Source organism: Bubalus bubalis, chromosome 2 (assembly GCF_019923935.1).
Source record: "Bubalus bubalis isolate 160015118507 breed Murrah chromosome 2, NDDB_SH_1, whole genome shotgun sequence".
Classification (NCBI taxonomy): domain Eukaryota; kingdom Metazoa; phylum Chordata; class Mammalia; order Artiodactyla; family Bovidae; genus Bubalus; species Bubalus bubalis.
The window spans coordinates 24,968,926-24,990,464 of record NC_059158.1 but is presented as its reverse complement, the minus strand read 5'-3'; the positions used below and the strand labels follow the sequence as shown (position 1 = coordinate 24,990,464).

General features: G+C 56.3%; 2 protein-coding genes across 8 annotated transcripts; both read left to right on the top strand.

Moving 5' to 3' along the window:
* The first annotated feature begins 3,056 nt into the window (after window positions 1-3,056).
* Window positions 3,057-5,948, top strand: ZBTB12 (zinc finger and BTB domain containing 12). 2 transcript variants are annotated; one of them, XM_025267647.3, is made up of 2 exons: window positions 3,057-3,404; window positions 4,492-5,948. In XM_025267647.3, exon 2 carries the CDS (start codon window positions 4,513-4,515, stop codon window positions 5,890-5,892), a length of 1,380 nt encoding a protein of 459 aa, XP_025123432.1. In that variant the 5' UTR covers window positions 3,057-3,404; window positions 4,492-4,512; the 3' UTR covers window positions 5,893-5,948. The 2 variants fall into 2 exon arrangements, with proteins under 2 accessions (XP_025123432.1, XP_025123425.1); XM_025267640.3 differs by lacking the exon at window positions 3,057-3,404 and adding an exon at window positions 3,548-3,990.
* Window positions 5,949-8,038: 2,090 nt separating this feature from the next.
* Window positions 8,039-21,268, top strand: EHMT2 (euchromatic histone lysine methyltransferase 2). 6 transcript variants are annotated; one of them, XM_025267575.3, is made up of 28 exons: window positions 8,039-8,116; window positions 8,763-8,829; window positions 8,928-9,146; window positions 9,247-9,500; window positions 10,268-10,352; window positions 10,451-10,491; window positions 10,639-10,794; window positions 12,374-12,511; window positions 12,639-12,753; window positions 12,900-13,001; window positions 13,228-13,376; window positions 13,466-13,609; window positions 13,696-13,931; window positions 14,009-14,191; window positions 14,301-14,383; window positions 14,894-15,000; window positions 15,085-15,207; window positions 15,292-15,393; window positions 16,098-16,202; window positions 16,309-16,463; window positions 16,554-16,721; window positions 17,351-17,495; window positions 17,864-17,941; window positions 18,268-18,383; window positions 18,488-18,574; window positions 20,026-20,104; window positions 20,247-20,422; window positions 20,748-21,268. In XM_025267575.3, the coding sequence occupies exons 1-28, from the start codon at window positions 8,075-8,077 to the stop codon at window positions 20,926-20,928; spliced, it is 3,636 nt and encodes a 1,211-aa protein (XP_025123360.2). In that variant the 5' UTR covers window positions 8,039-8,074; the 3' UTR covers window positions 20,929-21,268. The 6 variants fall into 6 exon arrangements, with proteins under 6 accessions (XP_025123360.2, XP_025123362.2, XP_044784670.1 ...); XM_025267577.3 differs by lacking the exon at window positions 12,900-13,001; XM_044928735.2 differs by lacking the exon at window positions 17,864-17,941.
* The last annotated feature ends 271 nt before the right edge of the window (window positions 21,269-21,539 follow it).

The following is a 21,539-nucleotide window of genomic DNA, read 5'->3' as shown; positions in this document are numbered from 1 at the left end:
GCTAAGAGGAGACTCTGCCTTGGGCCCGCAGTAATAAATTGCACTCCACTATCTGCATTGTCCTTCTTCGTGAGTTTGTTTCCCGGAACGCCTGGTTACAACACCAAACATACACACAAACACACATACACACGAAGACACATACTCCTTTTCAGACTGAACTTTTGGGGACTGATGGGGCTGGAAGTGACCTCCGAAGACAATCTCTCCATTTCACTGAAGAGAATACTAAAACTTCTGGAGCCTTGAAGACTTCAAAACTGGACCAGAACCTAGACTTTCTGTCTCCCAGTTTTTTTCTGAATCCTTATTCAGATTTTACTTCTCAGTGCCAATAAAAATCCTCATTTTGGGGCTTCCCTGATGGTTCAGGGGTAGAGAATCTGCCTGCCAACGCAGGAGTCACAGGTTGGATCCCTAGTCGAGGAAGATACCACATGCCACAGAGCAACTAAGCCCTTGAGTCACAACTATCGAGCTTGTGCTCTAGAGCCCGGGAGCCGCAACTACTGAAGCCAAGCATCCTAGAACTCATGCTCACAACAAGGGAAGCCACTGCAACGAGAAGCCCTCATACCGCAACTAGAGAGTAGTCCCTGCTCATCGCAACTAGAGAAAAACCCAGGCAGAAAGAAGATCCAGCACAGCCAAAAATAAGTAGATATTTTTTAATTAAGAAAGAAAAAGAATCCTGAATTTATGTGTTTGTGTTCTTGACACTATGCCAAGGTGGTACTGCCACCCAAGGACAGGAGGGTCTCTTATTTTACAGTGGCAGAAGTTGGGGGCCAAGACATCCTTACATGGGGGTATGTGACAAAAACAGCCCTACAGCATCTCCCCACCAGAAAGTACAGGAGAAGACAAGCTTGTGCACTGCTTGTTTCCATATAAAACTATAACTGGGTGGGCTGGGTACTTAAGGATTCCCCAGCTCTTAACTCTACCTGCTACCTAGGACTATCTGTATTAAACTCCAAACTGAGATTAGGCCCTCTGTCCCATTCATACTCCCAGGAAGGAGAAGTAGCAAGAAGGGGACAAGGTACAAAATTTTACAAACTTAAATTCTCACCTTGACAACTTTTTAAATTTCTGCTCTCACTGGAGTGTAAACAACTTATATTTATTTATTTATTTATTTTTAAATTTTTGACTCTGCTGTGTCTTTGTTGCTGCGTGGTCTTTCCTCTAGTTGCAGGGAGCAGGGGGCTACTCTCTAGTCGTGATGAGCAGGCTTCTCACTGTGGTGGTTTCTCTTGTTGCGGAGCACGGGTTCTAGGGCACTCGGGGTTCAGTAGTTGTGGCCCCCCAGCTCCAGAGCACAGGCTCAATAGTTGTGGCACACAGGCTTAGTTGCTCCATGGCACGTGTCATCTTCCCAGACCAGGGAACAAACCCCTGTCGCCTGCATTGGCAGGCAAATTCTTTACCACTGAGCCACCAGAAGCCTGTAAACAACTCTTGAGAAATTTGGTAATGAGGAAAAGAAGAGATAAGATAGGGAAACAGAATTTGTAAAGTCCTTTCGAAAATTTCAGTCTGTCCTCCAATTAGGCAAAGGAGAAGGGAGGTCTCATTGATTCAGCATGTACTGTGTCAGGCTCACTTGAACTTCACATCAGCCCTATGAGGAATCAGGGCCTCCAATTTAAAGATAAAAATACTGTGATTCAGAGAAGGAACTTGCCTAAAGGCCCTCTTTTCATAAGTAGTGGGATATGGCTTTGAGCCTAGGTGTGTCTGAAAATCTGACACAAATGCCAACAGAATCCATGTGGCCTAACAACACATATTTCTACAAAAAGGGCATTTTAGAATAGAGAGAACTGGCTGAAGGCGGCTCAGGGGTAAAGACTCTGCCTGAAATGCAGGAGACCTGGGTTCCATCCCTGGGTGGGGAAGATCCCCTGGAGGAGAATATGGCAACCCACTCCAGTATTTTTGCCTAGGTAATCCCATGGACAGAGAAGACTGGCAGGCAGAAGTCCATAGGGTCGCACAGAGTTAGACATGACTGAAGCAACTAAGCATCAGCAGGGTGAAGGCAAAAAAGTCAGAGAATTTAAAAGAGAAAAGCAAAGAGTAGAGGCACCATCTGAACACTTCCCAACCAAAAGGGCATCCCTTAAGTTCAGGATCCAGTTTAAGTCAGGAACAAACTTTTTATGGGTGGATGCCGGCTGAACTGAAGAGGAATGACTTCAACAGTCAGTCATTTATTGCATGACTTTTATTTGCAAAACATAACCCAGGACATGATTCATGCAATCAAGAAGTTGGCAATCTAATGGGGAAACCATTAGACTGAACACAGATATTGAACATTCCACCAAAACTGATGTGTAAGGATAATGCTCTAGTCTCCTGGAGGATGTAATAAATCCAGGCGGCAAGCAACAGAGGCTTCTTCACCTGGACTTGGTTGGGTGGAGAAATGAGTACAGGTATATGAGAGGTGCCGGAGAAGGCAATGGCACCCCACTCCAGTACTCTTGCTTGGAAAATCCCATGGACGGAGGAGCCTGGTAGGCTGCAGTCCATGGGGTCGCTAAGAGTCGGACACGACTGAGCGACTTCATTCTCACTTTTCACTTTCATGCATTGGAAAAGGAAATGGCAACTCACTCCAGTGTTCTTGCCTAGAGAATCCCAGGGACGGGGAAGCCTGGTGGGCTGCCGTCCATGGGGTCGCACAGAGTCGGACACGACTGAAGTGACTTAGCATAGCATAGCATATGAGAGGTGCAAGGAAGAAGGCGGGAAGGGAGCCAGCCTTCAAGGCGCTCATAAACGCAGGTGTTGAAGCGCAGAGACGGCAGTTTAGGAGGAACAGAGAAAGAGAAGGCAAAGGGGCAGAATTAAGGGAGGACTTTGTTTAGGGTGAAGGAGTTCTGACCTTGTCAGTCTGGTGGAGCAGCAGGGGTAGGATGGACACTTGTTCTACTAAACTACATCTTCACATAATTAGAAGAATTAGTACTAGGTCTATTATATTGTAGGGGGTGAAATGGGTAAGGTCGTCGACCTTACGAGGGCGTTTGCCTTGGCAAGAAGTTAGGATCGATTCTGAGACTGGAGGGAAGGGAAGGATGGTTGTGATTTCATAAGATTTTGAGACAGAGGAGAGGAAGTGGAGGATTGTCTGGTCTTGTATAAAGTTAAAAATATCTTTTAGGCCAGGAGTGCTGAGGTGTTTACCAGCTTCAGAAGAGTTGCAAAAATCTGAAAGCGTGGCTAGAGGAAGTATCAACAGAATCAACAGGGGATGCAGGCGTAGGCAACCAACAACCACCAACATCTCGGTAGCCACGGGGCGGTCTGGGACCCCAGGAGGGGCCGTGGCTGCAACTCTGGCTCCGCTTCACGCAGCTGGGTCAGAGAAGAAACGCCCGCGTGAGCAGGTGGCAGCGCCCCCGCGGGGAGCCAGGCAGGCGGGGAGAGCAGAGGGCGGGGAGTGCACGTTGCGGGGCGAGAAGCAAGCTGCGCGGCCGGCTGCTGGGAGTGGGGAGGGCGGGCCCCAGCGAGCGGGCCTCCGCGCGGCATTTGGCACGCACGCGCAGACGGGCCACGGGGCCCGGAGGCACAGAGGAGGGGGAGCCAGAAAGAGGGGGGTGCGGAACGTATTTCCGCTCTGGCGGACAAATAATACCGGCCAAAGGAGAGGCCAGGCTGTCCGGCCCTTTAACCGTGTGGGGGGAGCTGGTGAAGAAAGGGGGGTCGGGAAAGGGGGAATCCTGCTCCTTTAATTCCCTCCCCTCTTCCTCCTCCCCGAGTTCTCGACGACGCCGCCGCGCGCGGGGCCTGGAACACACTGCACGAGCCGCCCCCACCCCTCCCCCCTTACGCCCACGCGGAGCCGGCCCCGCGCGCGCGCCCCGTGCGCGCCTGCGCGCTGCCCAGGCCCTGCCCGTGTGTGGGGGCGCAGTCGGCCCCGGGGGGGGTGGGGGAAATAGGGGGGGAAAAAAACAGCGCGCGGAACCCAGCCAGGTGAGCGGCGCGTGCACTCAGGGTCGTGGGGCGGGGGGGGGGGGCGTGCCACGGAGTTCTCAACGTGGGGGGGGCGTGCACGGTGCGTGCAGGCAGGGTGGGAGGACGTGAAAAGCGCGTGCAAACGTGCAAGGGGGCGGTGAAGGAATGGGGCAGCGGGTAAAAGGGGCGGGGTGAGAAGAGGCTGCAACCCGGGCCACCCAGAACCCCAGGCCTCTGCTCCCGCTTCTGCCGACCTTCCCCTGCGGGCGCGGGCTCGCCCCATCACCGCGGGCGGTAGGGCTGGGGGGTGTGGACGCCGCTGCCCCGCCCCCGGGAACCACGCCTCCCTTCTCCCGAAGGGACAGCGCCTCCCCGGGGGCTGGGGAAACTGAGGAAGAGGCTTGAAGACTGGGTGATCTGATGCTGGGGGGCCCTGCCAAGAATGGGAGTGCAAGGCCTGGAGCCTTGGCTTAGCAAAGCCAGAGACCTTTGTCTCTGACCGGTTTCCTTCCCAACCAGGGTTGCCCACCCCCAGCCACAATGGCCTCTGGGGTGGAAGTCCTGCGCTTCCAGCTGCCTGGCCACGAGGCCGCTACGCTGCGGAACATGAACCAGCTCCGCGCAGAGGAGCGGTTCTGCGACGTGACCATTGTGGCTGACAGCCTCAAGTTCCGTGGCCACAAGGTCATCTTGGCCGCCTGCTCGCCGTTCCTGCGGGACCAGTTCCTGCTGAATCCCAGCTCTGAGCTGCAGGTCTCACTGATGCACAGTGCACGCATAGTGGCTGACCTGCTCCTTTCTTGCTATACGGGCGCCCTGGAATTCGCCGTCAGGGATATCGTTAACTACCTGACGGCCGCGTCCTACCTGCAGATGGAGCACGTGGTGGAGAAATGCCGGAACGCCCTCAGCCAATTTATCGAGCCCAAAATAGGCCTCAAAGAGGATGGGGTCAGCGATGCCAGCCTTGTGAGCAGTGTCAGTGCCACCAAATCCCTGCTCCCTCCTGCCAGGACCCCAAAACCAGCCCCCAAACCCCCACCCCCGCCCCCTCTCCCCCCTCCACTCCTGCGGCCTGTGAAGCTGGAGTTCCCTCTGGATGAGGACCTGGAGCTGAAGGCTGAGGAAGAGGATGAGGACGAGGACGAGGATGTGTCTGACATCTGCATCGTCAAGGTGGAATCAGCCCTGGAGGTGGCACACCGGCTCAAACCTCCCGGGGGCCTGGGAGGAGGTCTGGGCATTGGAGGCTCTGTGGGCAGCCACCTTGGGGAGCTGGCCCAGAGCAGCGTGCCTCCCAGCACTGTGGCCCCACCGCAGGGCGTGGTGAAAGCCTGCTACAGTCTGTCTGAGGACGCGGAAGGGGAGGGTCTGCTCTTGATCCCTGGAGGCCGGGCCAGTGTGGGGGCCACCTCAGGCCTCGTGGAGGCAGCAGCGGTGGCCATGGCTGCCCGGGGGGCGGGGGGCAGCCTGGGGGCAGGGGGCGGCCGGGGACCCCTGCCCGGAGGCTTTTCCAGCGGAAATCCCCTAAAGAACATCAAGTGCACCAAGTGCCCGGAAGTGTTCCAGGGTGTGGAGAAGCTGGTCTTCCACATGCGGGCGCAGCACTTCATCTTCATGTGCCCGCGCTGCGGCAAGCAGTTCAACCACAGCAGCAACCTCAACCGCCACATGAACGTGCACCGCGGCGTCAAGTCGCACTCGTGTGGCATCTGCGGCAAGTGCTTCACGCAGAAGTCCACGCTGCACGATCACCTCAACCTCCACTCGGGAGCGAGGCCCTATCGCTGCTCCTACTGCGACGTGCGCTTCGCTCACAAGCCGGCCATTAGGCGGCACCTCAAGGAGCAGCACGGCAAGACCACAGCCGAGAACGTGCTGGAGGCTAGTGTGGCTGAGATCAATGTCCTCATCCGCTAGCGAGGCGGGCGCCGGGGCCCTGGGCGAAGTGGGGAGGGTCTCCCTGGTCCAGGAGAATAGGGGGGTGGGGGGGTCGGGGGCAGGCAGGTACAGTGGGAGCCTGAGCAGACACACAGCAAGGGGCCGAAGATTCCTTGGAGAGAAGACCCTGCCTCTTCAGAAGGAAAGGATGGAGAGAGGGAGAGTTCTTTGAAAAGGCCAAGGGAATAGGGGGTCCCAGAGAAAGTTTCTTCTCTTAGAGGTGCATGGATATGTGGAGGGAGGGAAAAGGGCTTATGGAATGAGGCGGGGGAAAAAGATTGCAAAATGTTTTATTCCTAGCTAAGGCTGCCCAAGAAGAGGTTCTGACATTTCTTGATGGGGGAGGGGGGGTGGGAAGTGGGAGGGAATCTGGCAGGAGGCAGCTTACCTGCTCCTGCTTGGAATAGATCCTTGGGAGAGGGAGTGGTAGGGGGAAAGGATGACTGAATTCTGGAGAAGGGAAGGGGAGACAGTTCTTGCATGCTGGGGAAATGGGATGGGTACAAGGCTCACCAAAATTCTAGGGAGAACAAAATAAGATGGCAGGTAAGAGAATATGGGGGTGAGCAGCCTGGGTAGATACTGGGAAGTGGGGTACAACAGCAAGAACTACAAATGGTGGGGGTGGGGGGGTAGGGCACTTAGATGAGAGTACACAAGACGGGCTGTTGGGGGGAGGGAGAGTAGTAGAGACTTATACAGTATTTTTTAAGAAAACAAAACGTATTTTTTAGGATTTTTTCTGGAGTTTGGGGTTTTAGTTTTTCGGCTTTTGTTTTCCACAAAATAAAAAAAAAAAAAAAACCTTTTTTTTCTTTATACTCTGTCTGGCAACTGTGTCTAAATGACTATCCGACCTTAGACCATCTCACCCTCTGATGTCATTTGCTAAGTACTCAGAGGTCACAACTCATGCAGGTCTCATGCCTAAAGGAGCCTTGACAGGGGAAGGGAAATGTGACAGGTGGGCTCCTCTAGCCAGAGACCCTCCCAGTTCTGCATCCTCAACATCTATCAGCTCACAGCACAAGTGTTCAGTGATTTTTTTGGCAGAGGTATTAACAGATAACCTGCTCCAGTTGAGGAGTTGGGTATGACTGCTAGGGATGAGCTATAGTTGTGATCATTGTGCCCATAAATTGTAAGCAGAAGCCTGTGTTTGGGCGTTTGGTCTGGGGAAAGGGCTTATGTCCTGGAGAAAGCTAAAAACCACTCTTTGGATTCTGGTATGGAGAAGACTACAATTCCCAGAAAGCTCTGAAACGGTTCTTCACCAAAAAGAACTACAGTTCCCAGAAGGCCTTGAATTGGCCTCAGGTGCCCTATATCCTAACCATTTGCCTGTATCGAATATTGCAAGTACAGATATTTTCCAAACTTTGACCAGATGTAATACCTAAAGAGATGGTACCCTAAATACTGCTATCAAAGTTCTGTGCCTCGAAGTAATACCATTCGTACTTCCACTACTGGCTGGGCTATGACCCACGTAGTGCCTGGTATGCTTGTGAAGTGTTTGGCAAAAAAATGTTACTTTAGTGTCTGCAGATAGTAAAGACTCGGGCCTCTGGGGGCTTACCTGGATCCCTAGTGCACGTGGTGGCTTAACATGTCTGGCTTAAACGGGAGAGACATTCAGCCCCAGGTTTTCAAAAGGGGTCGCTGCTCCAGGGTACACTGAAGCCGCATGCTAGGACCAGCTAAGGCTAAAGGTGTCCTCCGCGCGTCCCCATCGCCCCCTTCCTGCTCGTTAGAGAAGCGAGGCTAAGAGGCCCAGGCTTCAGTCCAATGACCCAGAAAACTAGAAAGCAACCAGAAGCGGGAGAAGCACACGCGGGTAGGATTGAATATACAGACTGCCGAGAGCCGGAAGGCTCAGACGCCCCGCTAATTACCTAAAGCCAGGTGGGAGATGGAGAAGCCACACCTGGACCCAGGCGTGCCTCGCCTTCGGTTCCCAGCTGAGTGAGGCCAGGAAGGGCAGCAATTCTCCCCTGCCGCTCCCAGTTTAGGACAGGAACTGCCATCTCCGAGGCCGCTCTCGGGGGAAAAATGGCCAGAAAGCGCGTAGTGGCTCCTTTAAGGCTCCTCTCAGCCCGCCCTCCCAACCCACGTGACCCGGGGCGGCCGCGCGCCGGCTCGGCCCCCCGCGCAAGCGGCGATGGCGGCGGCGGCGGGAGCTGCAGCGGCGGCGGCCGCCGAGGTGCGGAAGGGGAGGGGGAGAGGCGGGTGCATGCCCGCGCGCGCGCCCGGGGGAAGCGCGCGCCCGTGCAATGCTCCGGGGGTGCAACGGGGCCGGGGGGCCCGAGCGAGACTTGCAGCAATCCGGAGGGCCAGCACCGGGGGCGGATGAGGGGACCAGGGGGTGGGAGGTGGGGGGAGTGGGCACGGAGGCGCGCGTGCAGCCGCCGGCTGCCCCCGAGTGGGCGGCGGGCGCCGGGGCCCCAGGAGCACGCGCGAGGGGCACGAGGGGCCGTCCACCGGGCTGGGGGGCAGCGGGCGCTGGAGGGGTTGGTGCCCGGGGTCCCCGCGGCCTGGGGGACAAAGGGGGAGCGGCGCGTGCAGCCGGGAGGAGGGGGCGGGGCCGGGGCGCAGAGGCCCCGCCCCCTCCCCCTCCTCTCTTCTCGGTCCCTGAGATGCGGGGTCTGCCGAGAGGGAGGGGGCTGATGCGGGCCCGGGGGAGGGGTCGTGCGGCCCCTCCGGGCAGCCGAGGCCGCGGAAGGGGGGGAGCCCATAGAGGAAGAGGTAGGCCCCGGAGCCTGCTCTCTCTACCCAGGGCCCAGGCGTCCTGGGCCCCCCAACTTCCTACTGGACTGACCAGCCCTCCTATCCCTTGTGTCCCCTCCCAGGGGGAGGCCCCCGCTGAGATGGGGGCGCTGGTGCTGGAGAAGGAGCCCAGAGGAGCCACCGAGAGAGGTGAGTGGAGCAGAAACGGGCCCTGTTGGACCTTCACCTCCCCCACAACACATGATCTCGTGAGCCCTTAGCCCTGGACTTTTTCTCTTCCGTTACAGTTCATGGCTCTTTGGGGGACACCCCTCGTAGTGAGGAGACCCTGCCCAAGACCAACCCCGATTCCCTGGAGACTGCTGGCCCCTCATCCCCAGCCTCTGTCACGGTCACTGTCGGCGATGAGGGGGCTGACACCCCTGTAGGGGCCACACCACTCATTGGGGATGAACCCGAAAATCTCGAGGGAGATGGGGACCTCCATGGGGGTCGCATCCTGCTGGGTGAGAGGCCGGGGGAGTCTGGGGAGGGGTGAGGTGGGGTAACTTCTGACTCTGCCTTCTCTCTTATCTTGTCTCTTGCCTGCCTGCCTGTGTTTTCCAGGCCATGCCACAAAGTCGTTCCCGTCTTCCCCCAGCAAGGGGGGTGCCTGTCCCAGCCGAGCCAAGATGTCAATGACAGGGGCCGGAAAATCACCCCCATCAGTTCAGAGTTTGGCTATGAGGCTGCTGAGTATGCCGGGCGCCCAGGGGGCGCCAGCAGCAGGGCCTGAACCCCCTCCGGCCACAGCCAGCCCAGAGGGGCAGCCCAAGGTTCATCGAGCCAGGAAAACCATGTCCAAACCAGGAAATGGACAGGTGAGGCTTAGGGGGATGGCTGTGGGAGTGGGAGAAACAGGATAATTAACCATAAACCCCCGTGGGCTGCTGTTTTACAGTTTAGCTTCAGGCCTTTTCTTATCCAGTATGTGACTGCTTCACATATTTACCAAGGGGCTACTGTATGTCACATTCTTTACTGGGGCTTAATCTATGAGCATACCAGATACCTGTCTTCCTGGGGATTGTGCTCTTAGAGAGAGGAGAGTAGAAGATACAAATGTTGAAAAGTTAGTTATGTCGTCAATGTCTTAATTACTCTTGTGACAACTACTATGGAGACTTCAAACCGCCTTTCCTGTTCTACGTGGAAGCAAGCCCCAAGGGAACGTCTCCCTACCTTCTTTGAAACTGTCCCTGCTGTTTTAAAGGTTTTACTGTGAATCTCTACTGAGAAGGAGACAAGGGAAGTGACAAGAGCCCCAGAATCTCAGAAGCTTTATGACAGTGTTTTTAGGGATCTGGATATCATGTTGTTCCGGGTTTGCTTTGCGTAGCCTTGATCAAGGCCTGAATTTGTGTTTTTCCAAGTGGAAAGGAGGGGGCAAGGGGCCTGCTTCTGTGTGTATGAAGGGTTGAGTGTTAGAAGGGGAATATGGCCTGACGTGGTTCTTATTGCCAGAGAACTTTGGATGGCGTTTCTGAGGGTGTGGCTCACCACCCCACCCCAACCTGGGGCTCTCAGCTCATCCAGACAGAACCTTAGATGCTCCCTGACCCTAAGTGTGCTCCCTCTCGGCCCCCAGCCCCCAGTCCCTGAGAAGCGGCCCCCTGAAGTGCAGCATTTCCGCATGAGTGATGACGTGCACTCGCTGGGGAAGGTGACCTCAGGTCAGTCCCATCCCCCACCTACCTGTGGCTTGCTATGGCCTGTGCTAAGGGCTTAGAGTGCCGGTCTCACTCGTTTCTCTCTCTGTCTCTTCTTCCAGATGTGGCCAAAAGGAGGAAGCTGAACTCAGGAGGTGGCTTGGTGAGCCAGGAGGGGCTGGGAACAGGGCCTCTCCCCCTGAGGGCTGCTCTGAGGCAGCCCCAGAGCTGGGGTTCCATCTTACCCTCACGGGAAGTGGGTTGGTGAGTGAGTGCCAGCAGCGTCAATGTTTCTTCAATCTTTTTCTAGTCAGAAGAGTTGGCTTCTACGCGGAGTTCGGGAGAAGTGACCCTGGAGAAGGGGGACCCCGGGTCCCTGGAGGAGTGGGAAACGGTGGTAGGGGATGACTTCAGCCTCTACTATGATTCCTACTCTGTGGATGAGCGGGTGGACTCTGACAGCAAGGTGAGAGGGAGCCGGCCACCCTCCCAGCCACGCTCCCCCCGCATCCAGGGCTCATTCTCCAGTCTTTCCTGCCCCACTTTTTCCTCTCTTGCCTTCTCTGAACACCCACTAGTTCACTGCCCCGTACTATCTATAACTTATTTCCATTGTGTGCTCTACCCCATACCATCCCCTTGTCCCTCTCCAGTGATAATCACCACCCTGGACTTGGGGTGTAACATCCCATTTTATGGTTTATTTGTTGTTTATTCCTTTGTTTCTTGTTTGGTTTGTTTCACATGTGTGTTTGCCCATGCAACATAATGCTTAGTCTTGCCCCTTTTACTTTTTGTTTGTTTTCTCATGGAATCTTTCAGATACACACAAAAAATAGAATAGTGAGCCCCCAGGTGGCCATCACCCAGCTCGAAGGATTAGCAATACACAGTGGATCTTGCTTGACTCATCTCTTCCTCCCCTAATACCCATACCTACTGGATTGGTTCAAAGCAAATAGCCAGGCACCATTTCATCTAAAAACATTTCCATAAGTCTCTCTAAACATTAGACCTCTTTCTGTTTTCAAAAGATTTACAGATGTTTTTGGGTTTTTTTGGCAGAATCATGTGGCTTACAGGGATCTTAGTTCCCCAGCCAGAGATAGAACCCATGCTTCCTGCAGGGGAAGCATGGAGAGCTAACCACTGGACCTCCAGGGAAGTCCCAAAAAATGATTATTTAATCCCATCGCCTTGCTACCAATTAGCCTTCGCATTTTCTAAGTTGTTTCATGAATGGGTTTTTGTTTGTCAAGTTTCAAATGAGTTCCACACATTGATCTGATTATTTGTCTTAGGTCTCTCTTGGTATATAGGTTCCCTGCCTTCTAAAAAAATAACTTTTTTTTTTTTTTTTTGCCATTCATTTGTTAAAGGAACCAAGTCGGTTGTCCTGCAGAATTCTTCACACTTAGGAGTCGGCTGATCGGGTGGGGACATGTAATTCTCTGTCCATTGTTTCTTCTTGTAAACTCATAGATCCAGAAGTGTGCTCAGCCTCAGAGGCCTGTTATTTTTCTTTTTAGTTTGGTAAGACTTGATAGCAGGTGCGTCTTGTTGTATCATCAGGTGTTGGACATTTGGTCTTTTATTAGTGAAGTTAAAATCAGTGGATTCAGACGATATCACTGATTTCATTATAGCATTTCTGATTAGCTTTTCATGTAGTGTTTTCAGTCTCGCCTGTTTATGAACTTCATAGAGTATCATACTATACATTTGTTACCTGGAACTGCTTTTTTTTTTTTTCCCCTCCTTACTGTTATGTTGCCAAGATCATCACAGTTTTGCATGTCACCATAGCACTGTATTTTTCATTGCTGTATAACACGCCATACCCCCTCTTTGTACCCAGCCTTTCCTTCCTCTCCTGTCCACAGTCATCTTCACCAGGGAACCATCCTTGGGGATTTATGGTTTTCTTGATCACACCTCCTTCTCTGAGTCCCAGGGGTTGTATGTGTCCTACCCTGCCTCTCTCCCAAGTTCTCCCCAAGAGCGAGCTGTGGCCTGGGGAGGGCACAGCTTTACCTCTCTTCCAGTCTGAGGTTGAAGCTCTGGCTGAACAACTGAGTGAGGAAGAGGAAGAAGAGGAGGAGGAAGAGGAGGAAGAAGAAGAGGAGGAGGAGGAGGAGGAAGAAGAAGAGGAAGATGAAGAGTCTGGCAATCAGTCTGACAGGGTAGGGTTGGAAGCCAGCAGCCCCGGAGTAGTGGAGACTGCAGGACCAGAAGTCTGAGTCCTCCAAGGAGGGGGGTTACGGGCTGGGGGCCACCTGCCACCCTAATGCTCCTCCTCCTCCTCCCCAGAGTGGTTCCAGCGGCCGCCGCAAAGCCAAGAAGAAATGGCGGAAGGACAGCCCGTGGGTGAAGCCATCACGGAAACGGCGGAAACGAGAGCCTCCGAGGGCCAAGGAGCCACGAGGTGAGAAGGCTCCTCTGCTTTGGGGTCCCCTCCTTCAGCCCCCTCCCGGCCCCCAGAGAGCGTGCATGCACACCCATGCTCCGCATGCACCCCCGCGTCCAGGCACCTGTGAGCTCGCACTCTCACTCTCTCTGTCTCTGTGTCAGGAGTGAATGGTGTGGGCTCCTCAGGCCCCAGTGAGTACATGGAGGTCCCTCTGGGGTCTCTGGAGCTGCCCAGCGAGGGGACCCTCTCTCCCAACCACGCTGGTAATTGCCAATTGCCGATTGCCGGGATAGGGAGCCACTAGGGGTGCCCTCAGGGCCAGTGGGAATGGGGAGGAGGGGGACCCCACTGGAGCTGGGGTGTCCATGACCAGACTTTGGGGGTTCGGGAGCATGGAGGAAAAGTCAGGGTGGGGGTGAGAGGCTCCATGAGGGGTCCTGGTGGGTGAGGGGCTGGGCCTCCCTCAGCTCCCTGCTCCCTCTATCCAAGGGGTGTCCAATGACACATCTTCGCTGGAGACAGAGCGCGGGTTTGAGGAGCTGCCCCTCTGCAGCTGCCGCATGGAGGCCCCCAAGATAGACCGCATCAGCGAGAGAGCAGGGCACAAGTGCATGGCCACAGAGAGCGTGGACGGAGAGGTGGGCCCGGGGACTGGCCGGCGAGATGCCAGGGCAGCTGGCCCCGGAGCCCAGCCTCACCTCTTGTCACCCGGCCTCACCGCCCACAGCTGTCCGGCTGCAATGCTGCCATCCTCAAGCGGGAGACAATGAGACCGTCCAGCCGTGTGGCCCTGATGGTGCTCTGTGAGACCCACCGTGCGCGCATGGTCAAACATCACTGCTGCCCCGGCTGTGGCTACTTCTGTACGGCGGTGAGTGACCAGCAGGGCAGCCAGGCGGCGTGCCCCACAGGGGCAGGGGCTCCCGGAGCCTGACCGTGTTATTTCCCTGCCCTTAGGGCACCTTCCTGGAGTGTCACCCCGACTTCCGTGTGGCCCACCGCTTCCACAAGGCCTGTGTGTCCCAGCTGAACGGGATGGTCTTCTGTCCCCACTGTGGGGAGGACGCATCTGAGGCCCAGGAGGTGACCATCCCCCGGGGGGATGGGGTGACCCCACCGGCTGGCACTGCAGCACCCGCTCCCCCACCCCTGGCCCAGGATGCCCCCGGGAGAGCGGACACTTCCCAGCCCAGGTACTGGCTTCGCCCTTGCCTTCTGTCTTCCCTGCGCAGTCCCCATCTGCCCTAGACATTCACACCTTCTCCCACAGTGCCCGGATGCGGGGGCAGGGGGAGCCTCGGCGTCCACCCTGCGACCCTCTGGCCGACACCATCGACAGCTCAGGGCCCTCCCTAACCCTGCCCAATGGGGGCTGCCTCTCAGCTGTAGGGCTGCCACCAGGGCCAGGCCGGGAGGCCCTGGAGAAGGCCCTGGTCATCCAGGAGTCAGAGAGGTAAGTAGGGGTTGCACGCGCGGGCGCAGCCGCTAGGACTGGGGCTGGGAGTGTGGATCTGTGGTTCTTGGGGCTGTTACTTGAATCTGAGGGGCCCTAACCCCGGCAGGCGGAAAAAGCTCCGGTTCCACCCCCGGCAGTTGTACCTGTCCGTAAAGCAAGGGGAGCTGCAGAAGGTGATCCTGATGCTGTGTGAGTGTCCCCCTTGTTCATTCAGCAGACCCTACCTGAGCTCTGCTTATGTGCCCATCCCTGGGCTCGGAGCCAGGAGGGCAGCCATGAGGGTCACGGTCTTTGCCCTGAAGGACTTAGGCTGGTAGGGGATGCAGACACACAGGTCACCCGTGATAATGGGGACTGTGGTGGCAATAAGTGCAGAGGCCCTGGGCCCTGTTCTGAGAGCTTACACACTTTCACTCACTTGTATCTTCCCAGTGGAGACTCAGAGCGGTGAACTGGCTTGCCCAGTGCACAGGGTACTAAGGGGCTGGGGCCGTTTGAACTTGAGCGGAGCTGGTGCTCTTTAACATCTTAACTCTCATGAGACTGTGCCACGGTGGATGTGAGCACAGGGGAGGCCCAGGAGGCGCCCCTGACCCGGCTTGGGGTCCTGAGAAGCCTTCCTGGAGGAGATGCCACCCACCCCTTCGCTTGCTCACTGCGTGTCCCTCCCTCTCCCGGTGTGGTGGGCTCTCCCCACAGTGGACAACCTGGACCCCAACTTCCAGAGTGACCAGCAGAGCAAGCGCACACCCCTGCATGCGGCTGCCCAGAAGGGCTCTGTGGAGATCTGCCATGTGCTGCTGCAGGTCAGCATGGGCCCCGCCTGGGACCACAGCGCCCACCCCACCCCGACCCAGCCCCTCCCTGGTGCCAACAGCCCCTCTGTGCAGGCTGGAGCCAACATCAATGCCGTGGACAAGCAGCAGCGGACGCCGCTGATGGAGGCCGTGGTGAACAACCATCTGGAGGTGGCTCGCTACATGGTGCAGCGTGGGGGCTGTGTCTACAGCAAGGTGCGTGGCCGGACGGGCCCGGGCCGGGCTCAGGGGCCGGGCCTGAGGTGAGCCTGAGGGCTCATCTGCCCGCGTCACCCCCAGGAGGAAGACGGCTCCACCTGCCTCCACCACGCCGCCAAAATTGGGAACCTGGAGATGGTTAGCCTGCTGCTGAGCACGGGACAGGTGGACGTCAATGCCCAGGTCAGCAGCCTGGTCCCCTTTCTCCCTCGTCTGACCTCTGACCCTTTCCCTGCATGTCACACTGTTCCAGCCTGTTCCTATCTCTATTCCCTGCTTCACTTGTATTTCTCTTAACTCTTTTCTGTTTCTTTCTGTTTTTCTTTACCAGTTTTCAAAATGAGTTGTTGCCTTAATCTCTGTAACTGGCCAGTATTAACTCAGTTTTTTACCTGTTGGAGGTGTTTTAGTCTGTGTTCCCCTTGATCTTTGAGCCATTCCATCCTTTGTCCAGAAGAAGCCCCTTGCCACAGACTTCTGTGGCTTTGAACTGATCCAGTAGCCTTTGAGAGCATCCTTGTCAGCAGCTGTCCTGCGCCAGACTCAGACTTTACCACTTTCTAAGAAACTCTGGTCCGTTTAAGTGGGAAATATTTTTTTTGGAGACTACAACAATTTGTGTACCTGGAGGTAGTTATTGCTATTGGGGTCCCTGCTTCTCTTGTAAGTGGGTAGATCTAGGAAATATTTTTTAGAAAGAGAAAAATTACTTTGCAGTCATGAGCAGTAGACACTATTAGTCCCAGTTTATAAATGAAGAAACTGAGACCCAGAGACCTTAAATTATCTGCCCCGGGGCCCCACTGCCTGTGAACGGTGGAGCCGCGACTCGGTGTGAGCAGGCCGGAGCTGTGTCTCCACCCTCCCCCTTCCCTCCCCGCCCCCAGGACAGCGGCGGGTGGACCCCCATCATCTGGGCTGCAGAGCACAAGCATATAGAAGTGATCCGCATGCTTCTGACACGGGGCGCGGATGTCACTCTCACCGACAACGTGAGTGCGGGGTTGGTGGGGATGCCGGAGGTGGGCTCAGTCCTGCCCTGCGCCTGAGCTAGGTGCACCGGCTGGGTTCAAGCCTCACCCCCTTCCACCTCCACAGGAGGAGAACATCTGCCTGCACTGGGCCTCCTTCACCGGCAGCGCTGCCATCGCCGAGGTCCTCCTGAACGCCCGCTGCGACCTCCACGCTGTCAATTACCACGGGGACACGCCCCTGCACATCGCGGCCCGGGAGAGCTACCACGACTGCGTGCTGTGAGCCCCCACCCCCGCACACAGCCCCACATGCACCCCTCTGCCACCTCTCACGGCCAGGTGTCCCACGGTCTCCCTGTCCCCTCCCAGGTTGTTCCTGTCACGCGGGGCGAACCCTGAGCTGCGGAACAAGGAGGGGGACACGGCGTGGGACCTGACCCCCGAGCGCTCCGATGTGTGGTTTGCCCTCCAGCTCAACCGCAAGCTCCGGCTCGGGGTGGGGAATCGGGCCATCCGCACGGAGAAGATCATCTGCCGGTGAGCTTGGGCTCTCTCCGCATCCAGAGCCCCTTCCCCAGGCCCCTTGGAGCCTCGGAGTCCCCAGAACCACCTCCGTTCCCCCTGCAACACATACAGATAGAGTTGGCAGATACAGCAAATAAAAATAGACATCTGGCTAAATTAGAATTTCAAGTGAACAATGCATACTTTTTTAATGTTTAAGAGTGTTCTGAGAGTATATTTGGGACATGAAAGTGAAAGTATTAATCACTCAGTCTTGTCCGACTCTGTGACCTCATGGACTGTAGCCTGCCAGGCTCCTCTGTCCATGGGATTCTCCAGGCAAGAATACTGGACTGGGTTGCCATGCCCTCCTCCAGGGGATCTTGCTAATCCAGGGTTCGAACCCAGGTCTCCCACATTGTAGGTGAATTCTTTACTGTCTGAGTCACCAGGGAAGCCCTGTACTAAAAAAATTATTTCCTGATTATCTGATCTGAAATTCAGATTTTTAACTAAGTGTCCTGCCTTTGATCTGCGAACCTTACTCCCCACCCCTGATGAACCCCCAGAACACCCTCTCCCCTCCCCCAGCCCTCTCCTTGCTTCTGGGGAAGCCCTCACCCCATACTCTAGCCACCCAGCTCCATCTCCCCTCCTGCCAGGGACGTGGCTCGGGGCTATGAGAACGTCCCCATCCCCTGTGTCAATGGTGTGGACGGGGAACCCTGCCCCGAGGATTACAAGTACATCTCAGAGAACTGCGAGACGTCCACCATGAACATTGACCGCAACATCACCCACCTGCAGGTTAGTGTGGGGCCCTGGGACCTCCTCCCAAAGGGGCACCCAGAGCCACCAAGTGGAGCTGGGCACGTTGTGCCAACAAGGACGTCTGGCCAAGGTGGTGGGGCTGAAAGGGACCTCTGGTGTGGGCTTGCATCCACCTGGGGAGGGGGACCTTTTCCTAGGACACATGAAGGTATCACATAGGCTCATGGTGGCCCTAGAGATACCCGCATCAGCAGCATCTTGATTCCCCTCATCCTGGGACCATCACCACCACTACCGTACAGTGTGGACCCTAGAGAAAGGACAGCAGTTGGGGGGCTTGTGGGGGGAAGCTGAGGGGCCTGGGCCGATTCTGAGGGGTGAGCTGACTCTGCCTCCCGCCCCAGCACTGCACGTGTGTGGATGACTGCTCGAGCTCCAACTGCCTGTGTGGCCAGCTCAGCATCCGCTGTTGGTATGACAAGGTGCGTGCCCTGGCCACCTGCCCATCCACTCCTCCGGAGCTGGCCTCTGACACCAACCCTCTGGGGCCTTGTCCCTTGCCTTCTGTCCTGTGGCGGAAGTAGCGGAGAGGGCAGGGCGAGACCCGAGACTCCTAGGACGTTGCCAAGACAGAGCCTTGGTGTATGCAAATCAAGGGCGATGATTGTGGGTTTCCTGTAGAGTATACGTGGCCTCCCTGAGTCTGTGGTAGGGTCAGTGATGGATTTTTCAGTGAAATCTTGGGAGTCCTGGGCAGCTGAGGGGAGCACCAAACAAAAACCACTGTCTTCCCCTCCCTCAACCCCAGGATGGGCGGCTGCTCCAAGAATTTAACAAGATCGAGCCCCCGCTGATTTTTGAGTGTAACCAGGCATGTTCCTGCTGGAGAAACTGCAAGAACAGAGTAGTGCAGAGCGGCATCAAGTGAGTCCCTGCCCCTCGGCCCTCCTCACCCCCCTTTCTCCCTTCTCTCCTTTGGGAAGCTTCCATGTCACCCCCCTCAATACCGTCCTCTCTCCCACCTGCAGGGTGCGACTGCAGCTCTACCGAACAGCCAAGATGGGCTGGGGGGTCCGTGCCCTGCAGACCATTCCCCAGGGAACCTTCATTTGCGAGTGAGTGGTTGAGGGGGAGGGGTACTCTGGCTCTTCGGGGCAAAAGGCTGGGTGCAGGGCCACGGCTGACTCCCAGGCATCCCTCTCTGCCCTCCTCCCTAATGGGTCCATCTGGCCAGCCTCCTCTGACCACCATCCCCGAGCCTCCACTCTGCCCAGGCCACAGGGCCTGTGTCTTTCCCTCCCCATTGGTGTCTTCCTGAGCCTCACACTCCCTCTCCCCTGCCCTTCTCAACTGGGGAAAGGCCCAGTTTTAACAGACCAGAGTTTGAGCCCCATTCTGCCACTGGGTGTCCTCGGCCAAGTTCACAACCACTTTGAGCCTCCTCCTCTTGTCTGCAAAATGGAGGCGATAACAGCTACCCTTCCATCCACCTCCTCAGGGGCCTCAGGCCTGCCCATCAGTTCTTTCTCTTCCCAGCATCTATAACTTCTTCGTGTCTCCTAGCTTTTACCCCACGGTCTTCAAACTTAATCCTCTTTGGCTTCCAAAAAAAAAGTCATTCAGTCCTATTTGGCTATTTAAGAAACCATTCATTTTTCCTCCATCATGTCATCTCTCAGTTTGACTCAGACAAGCGGCGTCTTCCTTCTGGGTCTCAGTTTCCCCCCATCCACTCCCTACTCATCCCTGCCCAGATCTGCCTTTACCCTCTCCCTCTGCTTCCTCTCGTCGATCCCCACACCCCGACCCCTGTGTCTCAGTCTGCATTCTCCTGGCATCCGCCACGCCCTTAGCTCTGGCTCCCATGACACCATCCTTAGCCGCAACTCATCCTTTCTTCCTCTGCACCAGCTGCTCTCCCTCTGCTTTCCAAACGTGGGTGCTTCCTCCCCAGTTCTTCACAGCTCCTGGGGCTCCATCCCTTCCTGCAGTTCTCACCTCTCTCCTGTCCTCAGCCTGACCTTGCCCCACCTGCTGGGTGATTCCTCATCCTCCCCACGTCTACACCTGAACAGATTCCCCACCCAGGCCCGCTGCCAAGATACTCATCCCTTCACCCCAGAGGCTTGGCACTTCCGTGCTCACCCGATTCATCCTCTGGTGCAGCTTGCACCTTCCCTTGAGCTTCCCCACCGCTGCTACTCCAGTGGCCCCACACTTCTCACCCCTGCCCCACACTGTCGGGTCCTGCCTGTTGATCTCGCTGTCCCGGGGGGACCCCAACTGGCCAGTGTGTCCTGTGTACTCTCACATGCCTGTGTCCCCAGGCTCCTCTTCCTGATCTCCCTTCTGGATGGGGACCTCTCACCCGCTCCCTCCCAGATCATGTCTGCTATCCTTGGGTCACCCACCCCAGCCATGTGGATCTGTGAGATTCACAGAGAGTGACTGGGGCAGCTGACAAATGGTGGAAGAGGAATCCCAGGCTGTGGGGAGAGACAGGCCCTGGAGCCTACTTGCAGTAACTCCCTGCTCACCTCCAGAACCACCACTTCCTGCCCAACAGGTATGTTGGAGAACTGATCTCTGATGCCGAGGCTGATGTGAGAGAGGACGATTCTTATCTCTTCGACTTGGACAACAAGGTGGGCAGGAGACCCCCTTGTCCTCCTCCTCTCAAGCAGCAGATGGAAACCTGGGGAGGAGGGACCAGGTGATCAGTGGGGCAAGGAGGTTGGCCAGCCGGCAGGGTGGTGGTAGATGTGATGAGTGATGCTCCCCCCTCAGGATGGAGAGGTGTACTGCATCGATGCCCGTTACTATGGCAACATCAGCCGCTTCATCAACCACTTGTGTGACCCCAACATCATCCCCGTCCGAGTCTTCATGCTGCACCAAGACCTGAGATTTCCACGCATCGCCTTCTTCAGTTCCCGAGACATCCGGGCCGGGGAGGAGCTAGGGTGAGGCCTCCTGAGGCTCAGCTGGGGTGTGGGAGATGTAGCAAGCCCCAGACCAAAAGCAAAAGGCTGGCAAGTGCCTGGTTTCCAGGCATAGATTAGAGCAGAGCTTCTCTGAAGTCACTGTAGCCAGAGTCCTGAACCTCATGAATTTTGAGTTAGTAGGTTTGGGGTGGGTCGTGAGAGCCTTCACTTCTAACAAGCTCCTGGGCAATGCTGGTGCTGCCAGGGCATTTGAACCTAGGAGGGCTTAGAGCCCCTCTGAAGATGGGAGTGGGTGCTCTGGAGTGGGTGTGGGCTCCACAGATCTCTTGTGCTGCTCTGACAGGTTTGACTATGGTGACCGCTTCTGGGACATCAAAAGCAAGTACTTCACCTGCCAGTGTGGCTCTGAGAAGTGCAAGCACTCGGCTGAGGCCATTGCCCTGGAGCAGAGCCGCCTGGCCCGCCTGGACCCACACCCTGAGCTGCTGCCTGAGCTCAGCTCCCTGCCCCCCGTCAACCCCTGAGATCGGACCACAGCCACTGTCCCACCCCTGGACAGCCACCAGCTCAGCAGCCACTTCTGCCGCTTGCCCACAGCCCATGCCTGGGGGCTTTTACCGTTTCCTCTCTCCCTTACCCCTTCACACATTCCTCAGCCAGCTCCCAGCCAGGCCCTGGAGGTCTGACAGCCCCTGTCTCCCAGAGCTGGTTCTTTCCTGGGAGGGTGACTTCAGGGCTGGCCACCCCTCCCCCCACGCACCTCCTCACACCCGTGTTCCCCACCCTCAACTGATGTTTGATGAAATTGAGCCTCTGTGCTAATTGGTTTCCTTTGTTCTCAATAAATGTTGGGTTTATAATAAACTGGGTGATTGTTGGCGGAAAAGCACACACAGCCCGAGGGAATGTGGGTCCAAGGGGCAGAAAGGGGATGGAAAGGGGGCTGGGCAGGTGTGGCCGGTGTGGATAGCCCTCCAGGGGAAGGTTGTGGGGATTACTGTGGGGCAGAGTCTAGGGTAGGTCTCATCTCCACATTTCCGGTAGGAGGGTGCGGGTGTGGCTATATTACAGTTGGAAGTAGTTTACAGAATTCTAAAGGATTTTCTTAAGAGTGTGTGAGTTCCTCAGGCCATGG